At 34.3% G+C, this 20,881-nt stretch overlaps 1 protein-coding gene and 1 pseudogene across 1 annotated transcript; one reads left to right on the forward strand and one right to left on the reverse strand.

Annotated features, from left to right (window-relative positions):
* Nucleotides 1-8,450: 8,450 nt before the first annotated feature.
* LOC114255832 (uncharacterized) overlaps nt 8,451-20,881 on the reverse strand; it is a 40,318-nt pseudogene continuing 27,887 nt past the window's right edge.
* LOC114255804 (uncharacterized) lies at nt 12,078-19,689 on the forward strand. Its single transcript, XM_082896551.1, has 6 exons — nt 12,078-12,179; nt 13,419-13,567; nt 16,950-17,050; nt 17,622-17,740; nt 18,872-18,951; nt 19,411-19,689. The coding sequence occupies exons 1-6, from the start codon at nt 12,078-12,080 to the stop codon at nt 19,619-19,621; spliced, it is 762 nt and encodes a 253-aa protein (XP_082752677.1). The 3' UTR covers nt 19,622-19,689.

Here is a 20,881-nt window from a genome sequence, read left to right on the forward strand (position 1 = left end):
CCAGAAACTACATGGCCTAAGAACTTCACCTCTTCTAGCCAGAACTCACTCTTCCCAAACTTAGCATAAAGCTCATGGGCTCTAAGTAACTCAAGCACCACTCTCAAGTGTTCCTTGTGCTCCTCCTCCGAAGGTGAATAGATCAGAATGTCGTCCACGAAGATGACTACAAAACGATCTAGAAATTCCTAGAATATCCGGTTCATCAAATCCATAAACACTGCCGGTGCATTGGTGAGCCCAAATGGCATCACCAGAAATTCATAGTGGCCATACCGCGTACGGAATGCCGTCTTCGGAATATCCTCCTCCCTGACTCTCAACTGATGATAACCCGATCTCAAGTCTATCTTCGAGAAACAACGGGAACCCTTCAACAGATCGAACAGATCATCTATACGAGGCATAGGGTACTTATTCTTAACCGTAGCCCGACTCAATTTCCGGTAATCGATACAAAGTCTCAAAGCACCACCTTTCTTTTTAACAAAGAGGGCTGGTGCTCCCCACGGTGAAACACTAGGACGGATATAGCCCTTATCTAGCAACTCCTGGAGTTGAATCTTCAACTCAACTAACTTGGCTGGGGCAAAACGGTAAGGTGCCATAGAAATTGGCGCCGTGCCGGGCACTAGGTCAATAGAGAACTCAATCTCTCGATGCGGTGGCAAACCAACAAGATCCTCGGGAAAGACGTCCAAGTACTCACAAACCACCCTTGGCAACACAATCTGGGTCTCATCACACTCACTACTCAAAAGGCTATCAAGTAGACCATTAAGCTCACTCCGCCCTCGCGAATCACATCCCGGTGGCAAAACACTACCAATCCGGTCCCCCAGAAAATGAAAACACTCCCCGCCTACGGTACAACAAGTGACCCTCTGACTGTAGCAATCAATAACTGCCCGGTATGACGATAACCAGTCCATACCCAAAATAACATCGAAGCCCTTCATGGGCATAACTACAAAAGGAAACAAAAGTCTATGATAGTTGACCTCTATATCACAACTCCTAACACCTTGTTTCAAGATCAATTCACCCCCAAAAGGTGACATTACACAAATAGGAGATGATAACTGTGCTAACTCCAACTCCAAAACAGATGTAAATGCAGCAGACACAAAGGAATGAGATGCACCTGTATCAATCAAAACATTAGCAACCGAGTTGCAAAACAAGAAAGTACCTCTCACAACAGATGGAGCCGGTACAAGATCCTGCGCGGTAACAGCATACACGCGCCCAGACGACCTCTGATCAACCTGCTCACCCCTAGGAGCATAAGACTGCTGCACCGACTGGAACGATGAAGCCCCCTGATTGGCCCTTGAGGCCTGAACTGACTGAGCTGGCTGATGACTCTGAGTCTACCTCAAACCAGATGCACCAGATGTGCCACTCAACTGCGGGCAATACCGTTTCATGTGCCCTGCTTGACCACACTGATAACACGAGAGTGGCTGGCCTCTAACCTGACTCTGGCTCTGAGATCGAGCCGAATATGATGCTGCTCTCTGTACTCCTCCCCGCTGAGGACAAACTGGAGACTTGTGGCCCAGCTGGCCACACTTAAAACAGGTAATATCTCCCTGACTGCCTTTCCCCGAACCTGCACTCGGCACTGGAAAAGTTGATCTAGAAAAGCTACTCTGAGACTGTTGAGGAGTGAAACCTCTCTGTCTCCTGCCATCACTCTGGCCATCCTGACTCCTCTTGGAGCCTTTCTGCCCTTCCTCCTCCTCTTGCATCATGATCTCCATATGGGCTACAGCATCAACCAAACGCCCATAATCCCGAATCATAGTTCCTCCAACTCTCAGCTTGAGGCCACGCCTCAACTTCTTCTCAAACTCAATACAACGACGTTCCTCAGACGCCATCAACTCAGGTGCAAACCTGGATAAACTAGTAAATGCAGCCTCAAACTCGGCCACTGAAGAACTCGACTGCTTAATTTGACAGAACTGGTCTCTCAACTTTTCCCTGACAGCTGGAGATAAAAACCTCTCCTGGAAAGCATTTACAAAAGCCTCCCACGTACCTCCTATACGACCCTTAGTGAACTTCCACCACTGACCCGCATCCCCCTTCAGCTGGAACGATGCCAAGGTCACTTTCAACCCCTCATCTTCGATGCCAAGCATCTCAAACGTCTTCATTGTCTGTTCGAGCCATTCATCTGCCTTAAGTGGCTCTTTGGGATCACCCACAAATTCGTCCGGATTAGACCAGAAGAACTCTCTCTTCAGAAAGGCAGGTCCAGCATCCGCAACAACTACCTGAGCTTGATTCTCAGCTCTGAGAATGCTTACTGACTCCCTGAATGCCCCTGCTATCTCTCGGGCTAAAGCGCCCATAGCCTGCTGGCTTACTGGCTCGGCCACATTGGCCTGGCCAACTCCCTCCTGTACTGCCGGAATCTCCTCTGGCACAGGCACCTCTTGCCTACCTGGCCTACCACGCCTATCGCGTCCTCGTCCTCGTCCTGACATCCTAATAAAGGAAACAAAGACGTTAGCATATTAATAAACGTGCCGAAGCTAAACACTTGCGTCCTAATGCATTGGACAACAATAATTCATTCCACGTAAGCACATAATCACCTAAGCAACTACGAACTTCATTCCTGGATAATGACAGTCCCGAGGCGTCACTATAGTTCCAGTTGGAAGCAGCATTGATCAAGTGCCTTTCCAACAAGACTATCAGAAACTCAAGGGTCCAACCAATATCCTAGAAACTACATTCCATACCCAAATAGTCACATAAACATGTTATCATATAAGCACATAACAGTACATCTAAGTCTCTATCAAGCGAGACGAACCCATTGTGATACTAATCACTTCCCGCGTACCCAAAGTATTCGAACCCGGTACGCTCTGATACCAAGTTGTCACACCCTCAAATTAAACCCATAATATACATAACACTAACATGCATTAATAAAAGAAAACGAATCATTTGAGTTATTCATCAGAGTACTTTTATTGAAAGACATCACATGTAACATCAAAATAAATGCCCTAAGGGCTTACATCTTTCCAAGTTAACACTTGGACACAAAAGAATGAGTACTAACTCATTTACAAGTTAAGCCCTTGGCTTGAATGTTTTCATGTAATCTCAAATAAAAACAAATAACTAAAGACAAGTCTTCAGAATCCAAAAATCGAATCCTTCCAAGCTAAGTCCTTGGAGGTAGCTTATCACCTGAACCTGAAAATGATGTTCCCATATAGGGTGAGCCACAACCCAGTAGAAATATACTAAACCAAATATAAGCATTGAATAAAGCAATAGCATTCAATAAATGGTTAACCAAGATAATCAATTGTATCATTATATAGTCTCATGACACTAATGTCTATGACACGTTTCACTTTCCATTATTATCAATATGGCTCAGAACCTGGCCACACTGACAATAGTGAACTATATATCATATTCACATTACTTCCAATATCAACAAAACAAATGAGACTCAGGCTCATAACAAAACACTTCATACTTCCCGTTTGATACACATTTTAGTGCTGTATCAATAACATGTAAAAACACTTCAATATAAATAAGCACACATAATAGTGATGCTAATGGAGTCCATCCCCTATCTCCTCCCAAACAAAATCCGGTTTAGAGGTCCATCCCCTATCTTCCCCTAAACCGTGGAGTACATCCCCTATCTCCTCCCAAACAAAAATGCATATACAATGTATTAAACACTTGTCATATACAACACACAATCAATACATGTATTTTCTGTATTAATTCAACAGTCTAAATCAATGACTTAACCAATGCGATTAGTTTCAGTTTTCCCTAATCCATATGTAATGTTTACAACAATCACGACTATCCTCCACCGATAGCCCAAAATAGTTATTTCTAAACAGGAAATAAATGTATTAACTAACATAATTCCAACATTCTCATAGGTGAGTGATTAAACTACCAACTGCACCACTTAATCAATAAATTCATTAATTCCATGAATTCAACTAAATTCCTCAGTTTTCCCTAAATTAATTATATAAATTAATTTATTACAACAACTAGGGTTTTTCCCAAAATTACCAAACAACCCCCAACATATCAAAATACCAAAACTTAGAACAAAACCTATAATATGGAGTAGGAAATCCCTACCTCGAAGTGAGGAACTCAAACAGAGATGATGACCAAAGACCAACGTGCTCCAAATCCCAAGTTTCTCAGATTAAAACGAAGCTCTCAACCCACTCTATCTTTTTAACAAAGGACTTAGGGTAGAAATACACTCTAAGTAGATCAAACCTAAGAGAGAAGGTGTGTAGGGAGAGAGAGAAGACGGTTCTAGGGTTTTAGAATCAAAAGGGAGATGAAAAATGATCCAGAAAGTCGGGTTTCGGATTTTTTATAATAGTCGTCCCGCTCGAGCGTGGAAACCCCCGCTCGAGCGCCACTCACAGACTCCCGCTCGAGCGGCCAAACTCCCGCTCGAGCGGCGGATGTACACTCCCCGAAGTTTTTGCAGACAGGTCCCCGCTCGAGCTTCCAACTCCCCGCTCGAGCGTCACTACAACATCACAGGACATACTGAATGGGTGTATTCCCCGCTCGAGCGCTCAAACCCCCGCTCGAGCGGACAAGCCAAAATCTGGTCAACTAGACTTGGTTCCTAAGCTCAATCAACCTGCTCCAAATCTTCCCAACACAACCCAAGACTCAATATAAGGATTAAAGGGTGCAAACAACATACTCTCAACAACCAGCCCCACGGAACTCAAGTCCGGATATAACAAGTAAAGAAAAAGGAAACCGGGATCGCTATAATGATGCTGCATATGTAATATGTTCAAAATGGTTTCTCATTTCGTAAAAGGTTTTCATCCATTCAATGACTAAATCCAAACATTTTTCATCCAGACAACGTTTTCTCACATTCATTATAATTAACTCGATGAAACCTCTCAAGTACATGTATATGTGAGTTGTCATCACTAAGCACTACCTAAACTAGTGCGTTATCAGAAGCAACACTCTACTAGTGATCATCACTAAGCGTCACCTAAACACTACCAAATTTATTGGTTTCTAACTGGAATGAACTTCGGACCTACACCGCTCGGGTTTCCGATCTTTCATTGTGGACTATTGAGCCAAATTATCTCATTCTCAATCTTATCTATACATGATCCGAATACACAATTTCTATTCAATTTAAACCATAACATTTAGATGATATAATGCAACTCATGCCATTAATCAATTTCGATAAAACGTATTCAACGCACTTACGTTCAACAATAAGTTTTCATCTCATAAATTCAACAATTCATAATGCATAAAAATAAGTTTTTGTCATCCTAATGTATCGATCTCTACAATAATATATCAATCTCTACAAGAAAATTTTAGAGAAATACGTAATTATTCTCAAACCATAATCCTCTGTCATGTAATTTTTCAAACCTCTATCAATAACTCAACATTTGTGTATCAAAATACCATCTATACATCCATAAACCCCAAATGAAAGGAAAACCCTACAGAAGGAGAGACAAAATTTTGAAATTGCCTTAATCAAATTTGGGTTTGGATGAAAACATAACCCTTATCGAGCTCTACAACGTTAATACTAGGGTCGGAGATTGATTCCAACACTAAGGGCTCCAAATGGAAGATTGAAGTTGAGAGTTATAGTGGAAAGAGAGAATGTAGAGAGAAGATATATATATATATATATATATATATGTAGAGAGAGAGAGTGAAGAGAGTAAACAAGGAAAAAGGGAGAAATGTGCTGAAATAGAAAAGGGGGTCGTAAAACTCTTGGCTGAGAGGCTACCATGTGCAGTTTCCTCGACAGCATGTGCAAAGTTGATCGCCGCATGTGCGGAGCCTCCTTGCCACGTGTGACATGCCCATTGGCCGCACCTGTGGTTTCACGCAATCCAAGTCTAGCCCTGCCAACCCTTGCCACATGTGCTGAGCTGGTGGCTGTACATGCAGAAAGAACCACCGCACGTGTGGGATTCTGCTCAGCGAACCTCACGCTTCCTATGCCAATCTGCTTGTGCGGGAAACCCTTTTTGTGCATGCGGCCGCACCTGGTGAAAGATGATCCCTTCTAAGTTGCATGCTAAATAGGAATTAACGCTAACTCAACCAACTCAACAAAATACAATCCATCAAATCAAGGGTTCGAATGTGTATCGGGACATCTATATATGTAGGTTCAAGTCGGGTTTAAGACCCGAGATGTTACATCATTATAGATAATATATATATTGTAGGACAATCTTCACTGTATTTAAATTAATTAAATTCTGTTGTGTACTAAACAACAACCAGAATATAAAAAAATAAAGAAAATGAGAGAATATGTTTGATTACAAAAATCAAACTTGAAATAAAAAATATATAAATAAAAACAGATTTTATTTTGTTACAAAAACAAAATTAAAATCTGAATAAATAAACAAATAAAAACAACACTGAAAGTAAATTAAATAACTTACTTGATTTAATTTCTTCGAATTATTTTTCTGATCAAGTCCAGTGTTTGACACTGTGTCCTTAAGACAGATTCGTCCTCTCCACGGTGCTTTCAGAATTCGGACGTCTATCTCCCAAGATGAAATGATCTACCACAAACAATAGCAGCACTACTAATTGTTTGCCTTACGAACACACTAAGTGTTTACACTCTTTCTTTCGAAAATAAAATGCAGCAAGATGAAGAATAGAATTAACAGAGGTGAAATACGAAATTTCTGAATGCAAACATCAAATGAGGGTGGTCCTATTTATAGATGTGAAGGTGGCTCTTGGATTTGAATTAAACAGGTATGTAACTCTTGGTTTTGAATTGAACAGGTATCATACCTGTTGGGTTTTGAATTCAAACAGATTTGAATTAATTCAAACAGATAGTAAAACGGGAAGGGCCCTGTTTGGGTGTGCATTAATTCCAAAACAGTTTATTTCTGTTTGAAACCGGGAAGGGCCCTGTTTGGATGAACAAAAAATCCAAACTAATTTAATTTGAATTCTGGATTTTATTTTAATAAAAAATAAAATTAAATTCAAATGTTTTTGGCCCAAAAAAGATTAGAAGCCCAACCCAACCACACACCCGCGCCCAAGCCTAGGCCAGCCCGACCGACCGGACGGCGGCGCGCGCGTGTGGTGATTTTTGGGTCCAATGGGTCTAGCCCATTTTGCCCATAACCTCTCCCTCTAAAACACTTGGGTACCCCTTGGGGCACACCCCAAGTATCTCACCCTAAGCCTTATAAACCTTTTCAAAACCTCCCATCAAATCAATGTGGGACAAGCCAATTTACAACCTTAAGGAATTTCCACCAAAACTCCAATTCCATGGAGCACACTTTGGCTTCAATTTCCCATTCACTCGGTAATGGTTTTGAGCAACCAAATATACCACGTGAATCACAACGCGGCATAGAACGCGTTACCACTTTGACCCGAGTAAATCGACACTCGGGGCCCACCTAAAAATTAGACCGAACTTAGGAAAAAATTCTGATTTTATCCAGAATTTTATAACCATTTCCAACATATATATATATATATATATCAACTATAGCAAAGCAGGATGATTTCGGAGGTAGATTATAAATTTCAAATCGCAGATCAAACTAACCCGCGGTTAGCGGGCGAATCGCTGCAGATTGGAAAGTATTTTGCACAGCCTTACGAAATACCAACCCAATCGTATCGGTTTAATGATTTGAAGTCCCAGAACCAAGCCAGTGCACTTAAAAAACCAAATCAAACTAACACAAAAATATTAGGACCTACTGTTTTAATCAATAGAAATCAAGTTAAGAAAATACATATATTTACCTAAACGTCATAATATAATTTTCTGTATTTTACATATTATACACTTTCTTCTATTGTACACTTGTTGATGTTAAATTTGGGAGAGCTTACTTTTCAAACATTCTTAATACTTTTGACTTACTTTCAAGTATTTTTTGAGATTTTTAACACTTTGTATATTTTGGACTCTTGTTTTTATTTTTATGTGTACTAGATAAAAAATAAAAACCAATGATAAATGTTTTTCGTAGCCAACAAAATAGCAAACTTATTTGGATGAAAAACAAGAAAAAAATATTTTTCCAACTATAGTCTTACCTACCACTATATCCCTATCGCTACCACTCCACTACAACCTCCTCCACTATATCACTATCGCTACCAGTACTACCCCACCACCACCTCAACCTCTTCTACCACCGTTGCCGCTCCCATCACCACTACCATTATCCCACCACTAGAACTATTAATACAATCGCTAACATGTAAGTTTCAAGATTGTAACCAAATATAGAAAATTATTTTTTACGAGTTTTTTTTTTGTCAAAACAAACAAAGTATAAGACACTTCACATATGTTTCTTAGGATAGTTTGATCCCATGATCAGCACTTAAATTGTCGTTGATAGTGGTATTTTAAGACCATGAGCCAGTAATGGTTCCCCAAAATTGTGACTAGAATTTTCAGTGTCGTGACAAAATTGTGGCCACTCATTTTGGAATGTATGGCTATAATGTGTCGACTTGACCTCTCCATAGAATTCAAATCGCTCCTTACAATGAGCATCTGATGGTTTCCAAAGCTCAACTAGTGATAAAAGTACATTGACTACATGGGCCATGTTGGGCCTCTGTGAGGGGTTCTTTGCACAACAATGACCAGCCAACTCAGCAACAGTGTTGATGCTCACAAGTATTTCTTCGTCAAGATCAATTGTTAGGTCGATAGCTTTTTGGAATGAGCCTTTGTAAATACGTATTTTACGAAACCATGCGACGAGATCAATGTACTCATCCTGCTGGGGCTCAAGTTCAAATTCTGCATTTCTTCCAATAATCAATTGCATTAAAATTACTCCAAAACTAAACACATCAATCTTAACCGTCACTCGTCCTGTTACTGTCCAATCATACAAAAGATTTCAAGATCAAAAGCAACTTTTATTAAAAACAAATTACCAAATGCAAATACTTTTGAACTTATATATTTCAAATCCTGAAGTCGTGTTGTCAAAATACAACTTTAGATTTAAAATTGTGTTTCAAACGGGCAAATGTAAAAAATTTAACAATACATTAATTAAAATTATGTATTTAAAGCACAATTTTACTTTTACTTTGAAAGCATAACTTTTACTTTGAAATCATATTTTCAATACTCAACTTCCAAAAGGAACATGGGTTTGAGAATATGTGCAAAGACCTAGATTTCGGTAATATGTTTTCAAAATGAGAGATTTATTAGGAAATTCTTTTTTAAGTATTTATATGTCAATTAATCCATAATATATTTTTGCATTTAAACATGTCCTCTTATTTGGATATTTGATCCACCAAATCACAATTCTCATGTTTAAGGAATTTTATAGATAATTTTACGTTTATAAATATTTTTTGAACTCTTAATAACTTAAACATTCATGTCAATGTGAATATTGTTATTACGAGTATTTTGGTAATTATGTCACCCATAGGACTTATTGGAATATAAGAAAATAATTTGAATTAAGTGACACATAACGAGCTGAAGAGGGATTTATGAATAAACGGCCTTTTCAAGGGACTCAACTTTTGTCATAAAAATAAAAAAATAAAAAAATAATAGTAATAAAAAAATCCAAGATTTCAATATTAGATCCAATATAGATCCCAAAAAAATAAATAAAAAAAACAATGTACTGCCCGGACTATTTAAATTATCGGATACTCAACATTGAACATTGGTAAAATGAGTGAAATTGTTGTATAAATGCTTTACAATAAGTTTTTTTTTTTTTTTTTTTTTTTTTTTTTTTTTTTTTTTTTTGATACGGTCCATTACACATAATACTCAAATAAAAAATATAAAAATATGATTTTTTTGTGTGCACGCGCGCAGAGTTTCATATATTTAATTTTCAGATTGGGTAAATTACATTAACATTCCCTGAGGTTTCTGTTTGATACAGATTCCCCCTCATATTTAGAAAATTATTTTCTCCTCCCTGAGATTTGTAATCTCCAAATTGCCTCTTGGATTGCTGATGTCATGCCTTAAAATTTTGAATAAATTACACGACTCCCCCTGAGGTTTTTGTTTAATACAGATTTCTTCTTCATGTTTGAAAAATTACACTTACCCCCTTGTCAAATTAAAATGTCATATTTATCCCGTAGCCTTTCTATATATAAAATAATAAAATAATACTGATATTTTATTCGTGTCATTTCAAAAGAAATAACAGTTATCTTCTTTGGTTTAACTCACACAAAAAATTGAATTTCTTTATTTTTTTTGTGTTTTTATTTTTACTGAATTTTTTGAAAAAAATATTTTAAGCAATTTTTTTATTTTTGTAGATACACCTAATCTAGATATACTTAAGAAGTATAATATTTTGTGATTTTTTTAAATTTACCAAATACAAAAAAAAAAAATATAAAAATACAAAAATTCAATAATACTGTAATAAATGTGAATGATGGTATTTGGTAATACTGTTATAAATGTAGATGAATAGACAAGAAAGGAAAATGATAGTAGAAATAAAAATGAAAAATTATATTTATATATAAAAATTTATACAAAAAATATCATAAAATATTATGATAGTGATGTTATAAATATAAATCATATTTATGGGTGTGTTCTGTTTTAAAGTGAAAAGTCACTATTAAGCTATATCATTGTGTTTGAAAATTTTATATAAAATTAATTTTTGTATGTCATCACTCAATAAGAATATGTTCAGGTAGAATTTAATGGTGGAAAGTTGTAGAATGCAATCCAGATAATAGGGAGAAGAAATGGTAGAAAAAAAAAGAAAAGGAAAATGGTCATTTAAAAAATTTTAGAGCATGACATTAGCTATCCAGGGGACCATTTTTAATGAGATTACAAACATTAAGGAGGGGAATGTAATTTTTCAAACGTGAGGAAAAATTTGTATTAAATAGAAACCTGAAGGAGGTGTCAGTGTAATTTATCCTAAAAGTTTCTAAATGACTGTCTTGTCCTTTTTCCTACCATTTATTTTTCTTATCATCAGGATTACATTCTACAATTTTCCATCATTAAATTCTACCTGAATATGTTCTTATTGAGTGATGATACACAAACATAAATTTTATATAGAATTTTCAAATACATAATGGTGACCTTTCATTTTAAAACAAAACACCCATAAATATGATTTATATTTGCAACAATATCACTATCATAACATTTTTATGATATTTTTTTTGTGTGAATTTTTATATATGAATATAATTTTTATATCTAGATTAGATTAATTTAATCTAATATTTAATAAGTATAAGATATGTACAAAAAAAAAAATTAAAAAAATTCATTGAATATAACAAAATAAGATAATGTATTGAATTTTTATATTTTTATAGTTTTTTGTATTTGGTGAATTTAAAAAAAATCAAAAAATATTATATTTCTTAAGTATATTTAGATTAGGTGCATTTAAAAAAAAATTATTGCTTAAATATTAAAAAATTGAGTAAAAATTTAAAAAAAAAATTTTTAAAAAAAAACTAAATTTTTTGTATGAGTTAAACAAAAGAATATGATTGTTATTTCCCTTGAAGTGACATGAATAAAATATCTGTATTATTTTATTATTTTATATGTATAAAGACTAAGGAATAAATATGTTATTTTAATCTAATAGGAGAGTCAGTGTAATTTTTCAAATATGAGGAGGGAATTCATATTAAACAAATGCTTCAAGAGGTGCTAGTGTAATTTATCCTTTGAAATTTGATGAATCCAACCTTAAATACACATTCAAACTCAACACTCATACCTAAATCCATATACCATAGGAGCCAATATCATGGCACTTATTTAATTTAAATTGTATACCCTAAGGGACATGCAATCACAAAAGTAAAAATTTTAAATATCAATTAAAAAAAATAGAAGAGACTATTTAATTAGGTGAAACATTCTTTTAGAACTAAACTTTGTGACAAGAATCCATTTTTTGAGTTCATCCTGATATCTATTTTGTTAATGTCATTAAATCATGGGAAATTCGAATATGCACATCCTTCAAAAGGGTGTACTCTATGTGTACACGGACTCTATGAAATTTTGGAGGTACCTATGTCGAAACAACACAACATGGGTACGAGTGTGGGATACGACCGAGATATGGTTCATTACATATGGATACAGCTCTATTTTGTCCTATATGCAGAAAAAACGAAAGGGAGAGCAATGAGAGAACCTCTCGCTGGCTTCGATCCTCTGTTTGACTACTTCGACAAGTGTGGCCCCTTCGATCCTCTGTCGCTGGCTTTGACTTTCCCTTTTGACTTCGACAAGCGTGGCCCTATGACTTCGGCTTCAACTTCGTCTCTCTCTCTCTCTCTCTGGATCTCTGTTTTCTCTCTCTTCTACAACAAAAGTAACTTATGGTAATGAAAAGTAGTGAAGAAAATAAATTTTGTCACTAAATAAGAATAATTCGTGACGAATTATAAAATTTTGTCACATATAATAATGAGTAATAATAATAATAAAATAATAGGTGACAAAATTTATTTTCGTCAATAAATACTTCTTTTTAGATAAAGAAAAATTAAGTTTCATCATCGAAGGTTTTCCCACTAATTTTTTTTGGTGGCGCCAAAATTTTGAGACTTTTGGTGAGAAAAAAATTTGTCACAAATTATAAAATTATTAGTGAGGAATATATTTTTGTCACCAATAATATTATTTTTTTTTCAAAAAACTTTAAATATTTTAAGATTATTTGATGAGAAATATATTTTCGTTACTAATAATTTTTAATATTTTGAAACCTTTTAGTAAGAAAATTATTTTGTCACTAAGTTTGGAGGGAAAATTTTGACAAATTAGGTGGTAATAAAAAAAAAATAGACTACTAATTTTTTTTTTTCATCAATTTTCCTCTCATATCTCTCTCTAAGTACACAAATTACATTTTTAGCGATGGAATTTGGCGACTAAAAAATTTCATAAACCAGGCATCTATTTTTGATGCAACAATGCTATAGAGCTCTAAAAGTAGAGCTCTAAAAAGAGCTCTACTGAGCTGGCATGTCTCAAAAAAAAAAAAAAAAAAAAAAAAATTTCAAACTAAAACATCACATCAAAATTGGACCCCACACAATTCCATGTCACTAGTGTTTGGTTTAGAGCTCATTTCCTAAGCATTTTTCATTTTTGATGGGAATAATTTTACATTACCGTCTCATTTATTAATTATGATTGATTGATTTATTTATTTATTTTCATATTTTTTTGTCTTTACACCCAGACAAGTTCAGTCTCTTGCTCTCTCTGTCTGTCTGTCTCTCTCTCTCACACAGACTCACCGTCACTGATTCGCCGTTCATAGTCACCGTCGGTCTTCTATTGTCAATCTTCCACCGTCGCTCACTGTCCATCTTCCACTGTCGCTCACCGTCGATCTTCTACCGTCAATCTTCCACCGTCAACATCATTACATTGCCACCGCCGCTCGCAGCGCATCGTTTCAACATTGAGGTTTTTCTCTTCCTCTCTCTATTTCTCTTCTTCTCTTTATCTTTGTCCCTCTCTCTCTCTCTCTCTCTCTCTCTCTCTCTATGTTTCTCTGTTTCCCCATTTCCCTCTAGCTCTAGGGTTTATTTTGTTATGTTGTAGGGTTTTCATTTATGTGAAATCAATGAATCAATGATTGAAATGGGTTTCTATAGAACGATTGAAGGAACATGTAATTTCTTGTTTTTCTTTTTTGGATTGTGAAAGCCTGAAATTTCATTACCAACGATCGAAATAGGTTTCTCCCTCTCTTCTCCTTCTTCTCCTGTTCGTTCTGTTTCCCTCCTTCCCTATCATTCTTTCTGGTTGTATATCAAATTAAACATCTCTATTCATTTGTTTTTATTGATAAACTATGGGGTTGTTGGCAAATTTTACATCTCAACCACAATGTACCCTATAAAATACATTATATCTAAAATGTATTTCTTCCTAGAGAGTTTTTGGTGCAATAATGCTGAAAAGATTTCAATGTGATTTGAGATGCTCTTTCATTTGGATTAGCTAGAAGTTGTTTGCTAAAATGATAGTTGGGTAACTTAATTATTTCCTTTCTGGGATTTGGTTTTCTATAGTTCTATAATATTGGCATTGGGTAACTTAAGTATTGAATGTGTGTGTGTATATATATTTACGTATCTAGAAGGGGAAAAAAAAAAAAAAGTTGTTCCATGTGTACAATCACTCAATCTATGGTTAATATGAATTTGTCCCTATTCCATCATATATCCCTAGACGAATATTCAAGACTGAGATACTAAATGTTGAGATTAAAAGTAAATTTTTTACTGCCCTTGAAATATCTATAGAAGTTAGGAAACAATCTAACAAGCTTTTCTTCAGAGAATCGAATTTGCAGAATTGAAAACCACCAAATCTACCAAAAAGAGGCCAGTTCCTTTGTTTTTTTGACAATGAAATGTACACTAACTAAATTTATGAATTTTGAAGATTCAAATAATCAAAAACAAGACTTGGGGATGAAATAGCAAAACTCTCGTGATTAAATTTTCAGGTTGGTCATTATTAGTTCAAACACCACTCAATCAAGCAACACATCATTTATAGAAACATTCAAAAAAAAAAGCATAGTTTTGAAAAATAGTTCCTACATAATTTAGAACTAAAGATTGCTGAGTTGAGTTGAGTTGAGTATTCCATACATCAGAACTTGAACTTGCAATGAATACCATAGTATAAAACTACATGCCCAAACGATAGAGGTTCAAAAAGACATTCCGCCAAATGATATTCCAAGAAAAGAGAAAAGATAAGTCAAAATTAGCTGTCAATAAAGCCTTCTTTCCACTACAAAACTACAGCTATCAACTTGATCCTGGAATATTTAATAGTTTTGATTCATATATTTTCCTTAATAAAAACAACAACAAAGGAAATTGGTAAATCCGCATTATTTTTTGATGAATTTATAGCTATTACTCCCATGATGGGTGAGGCCCACTCGTGTCAAATAATAAAGTTTATCACTCAATAGCAGAGTCTAATTTGTTTGTTTGTTTATTTTTCTTTTGATAGCCCATTCTAATCCCAATTTAACAAAATATAATACAATTCACATGTTTCTAGTGAATCGCATAATCACATCATACCACTAGATCATCCCCTTCTTAAATGCTGCACTAGCATACCAGCAGCAGTGGCAATAAAAGAGAGGGAAGTGCAAAGATGTAAACAGAAACATTGTTTTAATAGTCGGGATATTAAGAAACTTAGCTCCTCTTAAGATCAACCACAAACATCAGCTTACCAATATGATAGTGCTACTACTACATAGTAGTAAAAAATACTTGATTCCGGTATATACCACGAAGACAGCTATATAACCAGCTAATGATATTGACCTAAAGCAACTAGTCACATTTAAGACAAATTCTTATACAGTTGGCTATGTGGTTGGAATCTATAGCCGTGTTCTCTATTAAGGAATTGAATAAATAAGGTCTTGATAAGGGATTTCTTATGGTTCTATCTTATGATACATTAGAAGACTCTAAAACTTGGTGTGGCAGACACAATAACAGAATGTCCCCCTGTGTCTGACACATGGATACTTTATCTACCGAAAAGGAAATGTCTATAAATACAATGATGATTACATCCTCATTTAACAACTGTATGAAGGTGCTAATCCCACATCCCTCACTTACATGTGCCGTTCAAAAAGGCTGTTTAAAGCAGCTTCTAAATTTATACAACAAATATTATTTTCAGATTTACTAGTAATAGTATGTATGGGGCTCATCTCCATGCAAACACAATTGCTACACCTTTTAGTTATGCCGATTCAGACATATGCATTTATCACCACATCTACGTAGAATTAGGGTATCACCACTTGTGGTATGTTCACCAATTGTAAGTTCCACTGGTATGTGACTTCGCAATGACCTATTCAAATCAAACTGTGAAAATAGCATGTCGCTTGCTAGGTAGTAGGGAGAAGGTATGTGGTTTCCTTATCAAACAAAAATGTTTCATTGGGTAATATGATGTCTTCTTCAGTGCTCCTAAAACTTTACATGAAATCAAAGTAAACTTTATGTATCACAGAAGAGTTATTTACTTTTAAATGTTTACAAATTTCTAGTGTTGGCTTCCTCTAGAAGATTGCATGTGCTTTAAACTCATACCCTGCTCTCTCTGGCATGGCATTCGGTTCTGGTTGTATATGCACCCAAAGGTTTGAATTATATAATCATTTCATGTACATTTAGTTTTAGTTTTTTTCAAGGGTCACGGACAACAGTCTCTTTTGGCAGGATTTTTCATGACAAAATAACACATGGAAGTTGTTATGGCAAGTATTTGGTGTTCAAGCTGCAACTTTGTGCCTCTATGGCATTCTTGAGCTTGAGCAAATAATGTGGAATGCATTTAAGCTTGCAGGTTTTGACTGATCTATTAAACATGACTTAAACTACATAAATCAACCCACAAAAAGAAGTCCATTTTGATAGCCCACTTTATGGCCCAAATGCAAAATTATAGAACTGCCCGACTTAAAAATTTAAGAAAAACATAAAACAGTATTAAAAAATTAACAATTATTTTCGCCGGCAATTTCTGAGTTAGAATCCTACCAAATAACTATATTAGATCTTGAGTCTGGCTTCCTGGTCATTTATAATACTTTCTATACTTACCTTGCTTAATATTTGCATCAGTAATGCATTTACAGTTGTAGTATTGCGGAATTCACTTTTGCTAATTTAACTGCAATCATCAGGTGTCATTTATTACATGAATGTGTGTCAAATATATTTGTTGGCCATGATTCTTGGACTAAGTTGATGTTTTCTTAGTATCCGTTCCTTCAAAATGACAGAATTCTGATTGCATTCTACATTGATTTTTGGGGCCTTTATCCCAACAAGAATGCACCAACAAAGTCGGTTCATGATACCTTTAGTCAAGATTCTTCACCAGGTCAAGAATGCAAACTGAACATGGTATTATTTTCTTTTTCTTTTTTTAATTTAAAAAATCATGAATCATGCTGATTGTCTTTTCATACATTTGCAAATATATTTTTATGGGAAAAAGTTCATCATATACTATGTACATGAGCACCTTATCTCTTGTGACCTTTTGCGAACATTTTTTGAAAATGTTGCTGGGTTGTAGCTTTATTAAAGAAAAATAGGCCCAAAAAAATTCTGTTAATCTTGGCTTGTCAAATAGATTATGTGAAAATGAAGGTCTTTGATTTTCATTTTAATTCCAAGAAAGCCCTATTATGACCATTGGGAGTTGCCTATGTGAATTCTACTTTGCAGTTCGCTCTATCTCTGACCATTTTTTGAATCAAGCCTTGGCCATCATGCCAGACTTTATCCTTGGTCCATTGTGAGAACTGAAAAGATAATTGACAGAACATTTCAATTCATTTTGTAGGATCTTTCCTTTCCTTTCTTTTTTTTTTTTCCTTTGTTTTTGTTGTGTGTCATTAATGTAGCTTTGCTCTACTTAATGTGCAATTTCTTACTTCTTATTTCAGTTCAACAAGGTGGTAATTTTCATGTTGATTCTGCACAGACAAATGGAGATAGAACTTTGCACTTTGTTTTGCTTGATGGTACATGGAACAACTCTGCTGCCATGTTCAGACGTTTGAAGGTCATACTGAATAATGGTGTATTTATGTGTTTGGCAAAACTATATGCTTCTGTTTTCTCTGTGATGTTGACATTTGTCATGCCATATATTCCTGGACTAGTGATCTCTCTTCCTTAGACATTCCCTTGAACCTCTAATGCATAACTGTGATAGTATACCCTTTCCTGAAATTTGTGAATATTATGGTTTTAATAATATATTAAACTCAATCAAGTCATTAAACACACAAAACCTTGAGTTCAGGAACTATATCTCTCGTGATTTTTTACAAATCTTAATTTTTTTTTTCTTTTCCTTCATTTTCTTATCTTTTTTGCTTTGTTTTTTCAACATACATTTAACATCATTTTAACTTGAAGTTTGGTTCACATCTTACTGGTATAGCCTTGCAATTTACTTTGCACATATTTTGAGGAGTTATGTTGTTTGGAGGCAACCTGACATATAGCACTGGGCCTGTCACAGAGATAGGTCCAGGAAGGAATTTTTTTTTTTTTTTTTTTTTTTTCTAATTGATTTTTTAGTCTCTTCTGGCCTAAGGCATCCTTCTGTTTCCCACTGCAGACCCAGATTTATTATTATGAATAAAAAAGAGAAATAAATTATAGGGTGAAGTGTTCCTCATAATTCACAACTCAAAATCATGAATAAATTCATTTGATCGACATAATAATGACAACTCAGGGTTGAGTTTAATAATCAGACAGAAAGGTGGCTTTCGGTAAATAACCCCTTTTGCGAAGCCATATCCTTACCGTAACAAGTGATTTAGCTACAGTGGTTTAATTATTGCTTCATTTTATAATAAATTATGTTATGATATTTTTTCTTCATGATAAATTCCTTTGATCAACATATGAATGAAAATAAGGGAAAACATGACAGCTAATTGGCGCTGCAGGATTTGTGGAATTCTAGCTGATTAAGACATTCATTCTAATCTCTAAAATTGTTTAGTGATCATTGAAAGGATTGTTGGTTTTTGAGGTTTTTCCAAGCACTGATACAGTTGCTTTTACTAATTTTGACAAGGCCCCGTTTCGCTCTTTTTATTTATTTATTTATTTATTATTTTTGGAATTTCGAGGTGGTATGTGAAAAATATTCTGATGTGAATTGTTTTATTACTAGGATCGAGCAAATGAAATCTGGGGAGAGGACCTTCCTTGCATATCTCTTGCCACTGGTGCATCTGCAATGCACAAACTGCGGTGAGATATAATTAACCCAAACTGTTTGGAGGTCTAATTGTGTTTTGTTTCAATATCTATTCATGCGTGTTTGTTTTTGTTTTGTTTGCTTGCATGGGTGTGTTTTGACTTTTTTACCTCTTTGAGGATAAAAATAAAACAGGAAAATATTTAGATTTAAATGAAAATGGTAACTCCGATAAAAATCATGGGCTGATTAGTTTGTGTTAAACATGTCTTGTGATTCTCTCTGGTTCTTGTTGGCATTAGTGCTAGTGATACATGGTATTGCTGCAATCTTTTGGCATCTTCTCTTATCTGTGTTGCTTATCAAGGATCACCTTAACTCTTTAAAGTTTTGAATTGTTATATGCATTTTTACTAAATTCGTTTATAAAATAAAATTATATATATATATATATGAATTTAGATGTAATTAATAATATATTAATGTTTTTCTTTTCTTTTTTTTCTTTGCAGATTGGTTTTTGATGACGTTTGGAAGCATACTTGCAAATCAAGATTAAGTTTGAATTTTTTTTCTTCTGAATTGATACTTAGTTCTAGTTGCAAATCAAGATCGAGTTTTTTATTTTATTTTATTTATTTATTTATTTGTTTGTTTGTAGATTCCACATTAGTTTATTTTGGGATTTGCTATGATGTTTTTTTCTTCTTTTGTTATAAATAATGGATTATTATTAAATTTGTTTGATGGATATATTTTGATTTATAATATAAATTGTTTAGTGAATTTTTTGTGGAATGGTGTATAATAGCTAGTGTATTTCTTAAGTACATTTAAAAGGCTATTGTGATATGAGCAGGGGTATTTATGAAATAATAATTTAAATTGAAATATAAAATATGGAACAAGTGTAGTGACGAATTTTTTCGTCATCTATACTTGTTAGTATGACAAAGTGATTATTTGTCGCTAATAAATCTTTTTTGTGACAATTTATCTCAGCTTATATATGAAAGTTTTCATTGATTTTGTTGTTTGGTGATTAAAAACTTCGACAAGTATATATATTTTTGTCACGAAATATATTTTGTCACCTATGTCTGACTTTTGGAAATGAAAAATTTTGTTAACTTTACATCTTACTGTGACGAAATTATTTCCTCATCAATGATCAACGTGTGTGACAAATTTATTCGTCAACAAAAGTTATATATACAGTACTAAATAACTATTTGGTGACGAAAATGGCGATTTTTGGTGATAAAATACTGTTTTATTGGTGACAAAAATTTTCGTCACCAAAGTTATTTTATTGGTAACGAAATTATTTTTCCTCACGACGATTTTTAGTGACAAACATTCAATGACGAAACTGGTGTGGAAAATATTTCATCACTAATATCTATAGTGACGAAATTAGCTCTTTGGAGACAAAAAAAGTCGTCATTCAAGACCCAACTTATCCTTTGATCTCTTTTCTCTTCTCCTCTTATCTATGTCGGTGAATATTAATCTCTTTTCTTTCTCTCTGTCTCTTTTGAAAAGAAATTCCATAAAATCATATAAATAGTTGTCAAATTGGGATTTATATCGTTAATCGACATGGCCTTGTAAAGAATCGCGAATCGAATCGAATCGTGAATTGTAAAGATTCGATCACTTTTTGTAAATTACTTAAAAACATATATCTACACACTTAATGTTAAATATATCTTATGAATATGAAATATTTAGACTTAAATAAATGAAAATGTTATTTTGAATAATAATCACATAGTTTAATAGGTAAGAAGTTAACAAAGATTCCTATGTAAGATCACCATGTTACCTTCTTTTTATTTATTTATTTATTATTTTATTTTATAGATATTTCTTATAAATCATTCTTAATAATGAAAATAACCAAATAGACAAATTATCAATTTCCAAAGTAATAATAATTAACAGTGATATTAATATTTGGATAATAAGCATACATATTTT

This window comes from Camellia sinensis, chromosome 11 (genome assembly GCF_055761805.1).
Source record: "Camellia sinensis isolate YWXY chromosome 11, ASM5576180v1, whole genome shotgun sequence".
NCBI classification, from domain to species: Eukaryota; Viridiplantae; Streptophyta; class Magnoliopsida; order Ericales; family Theaceae; genus Camellia; species Camellia sinensis.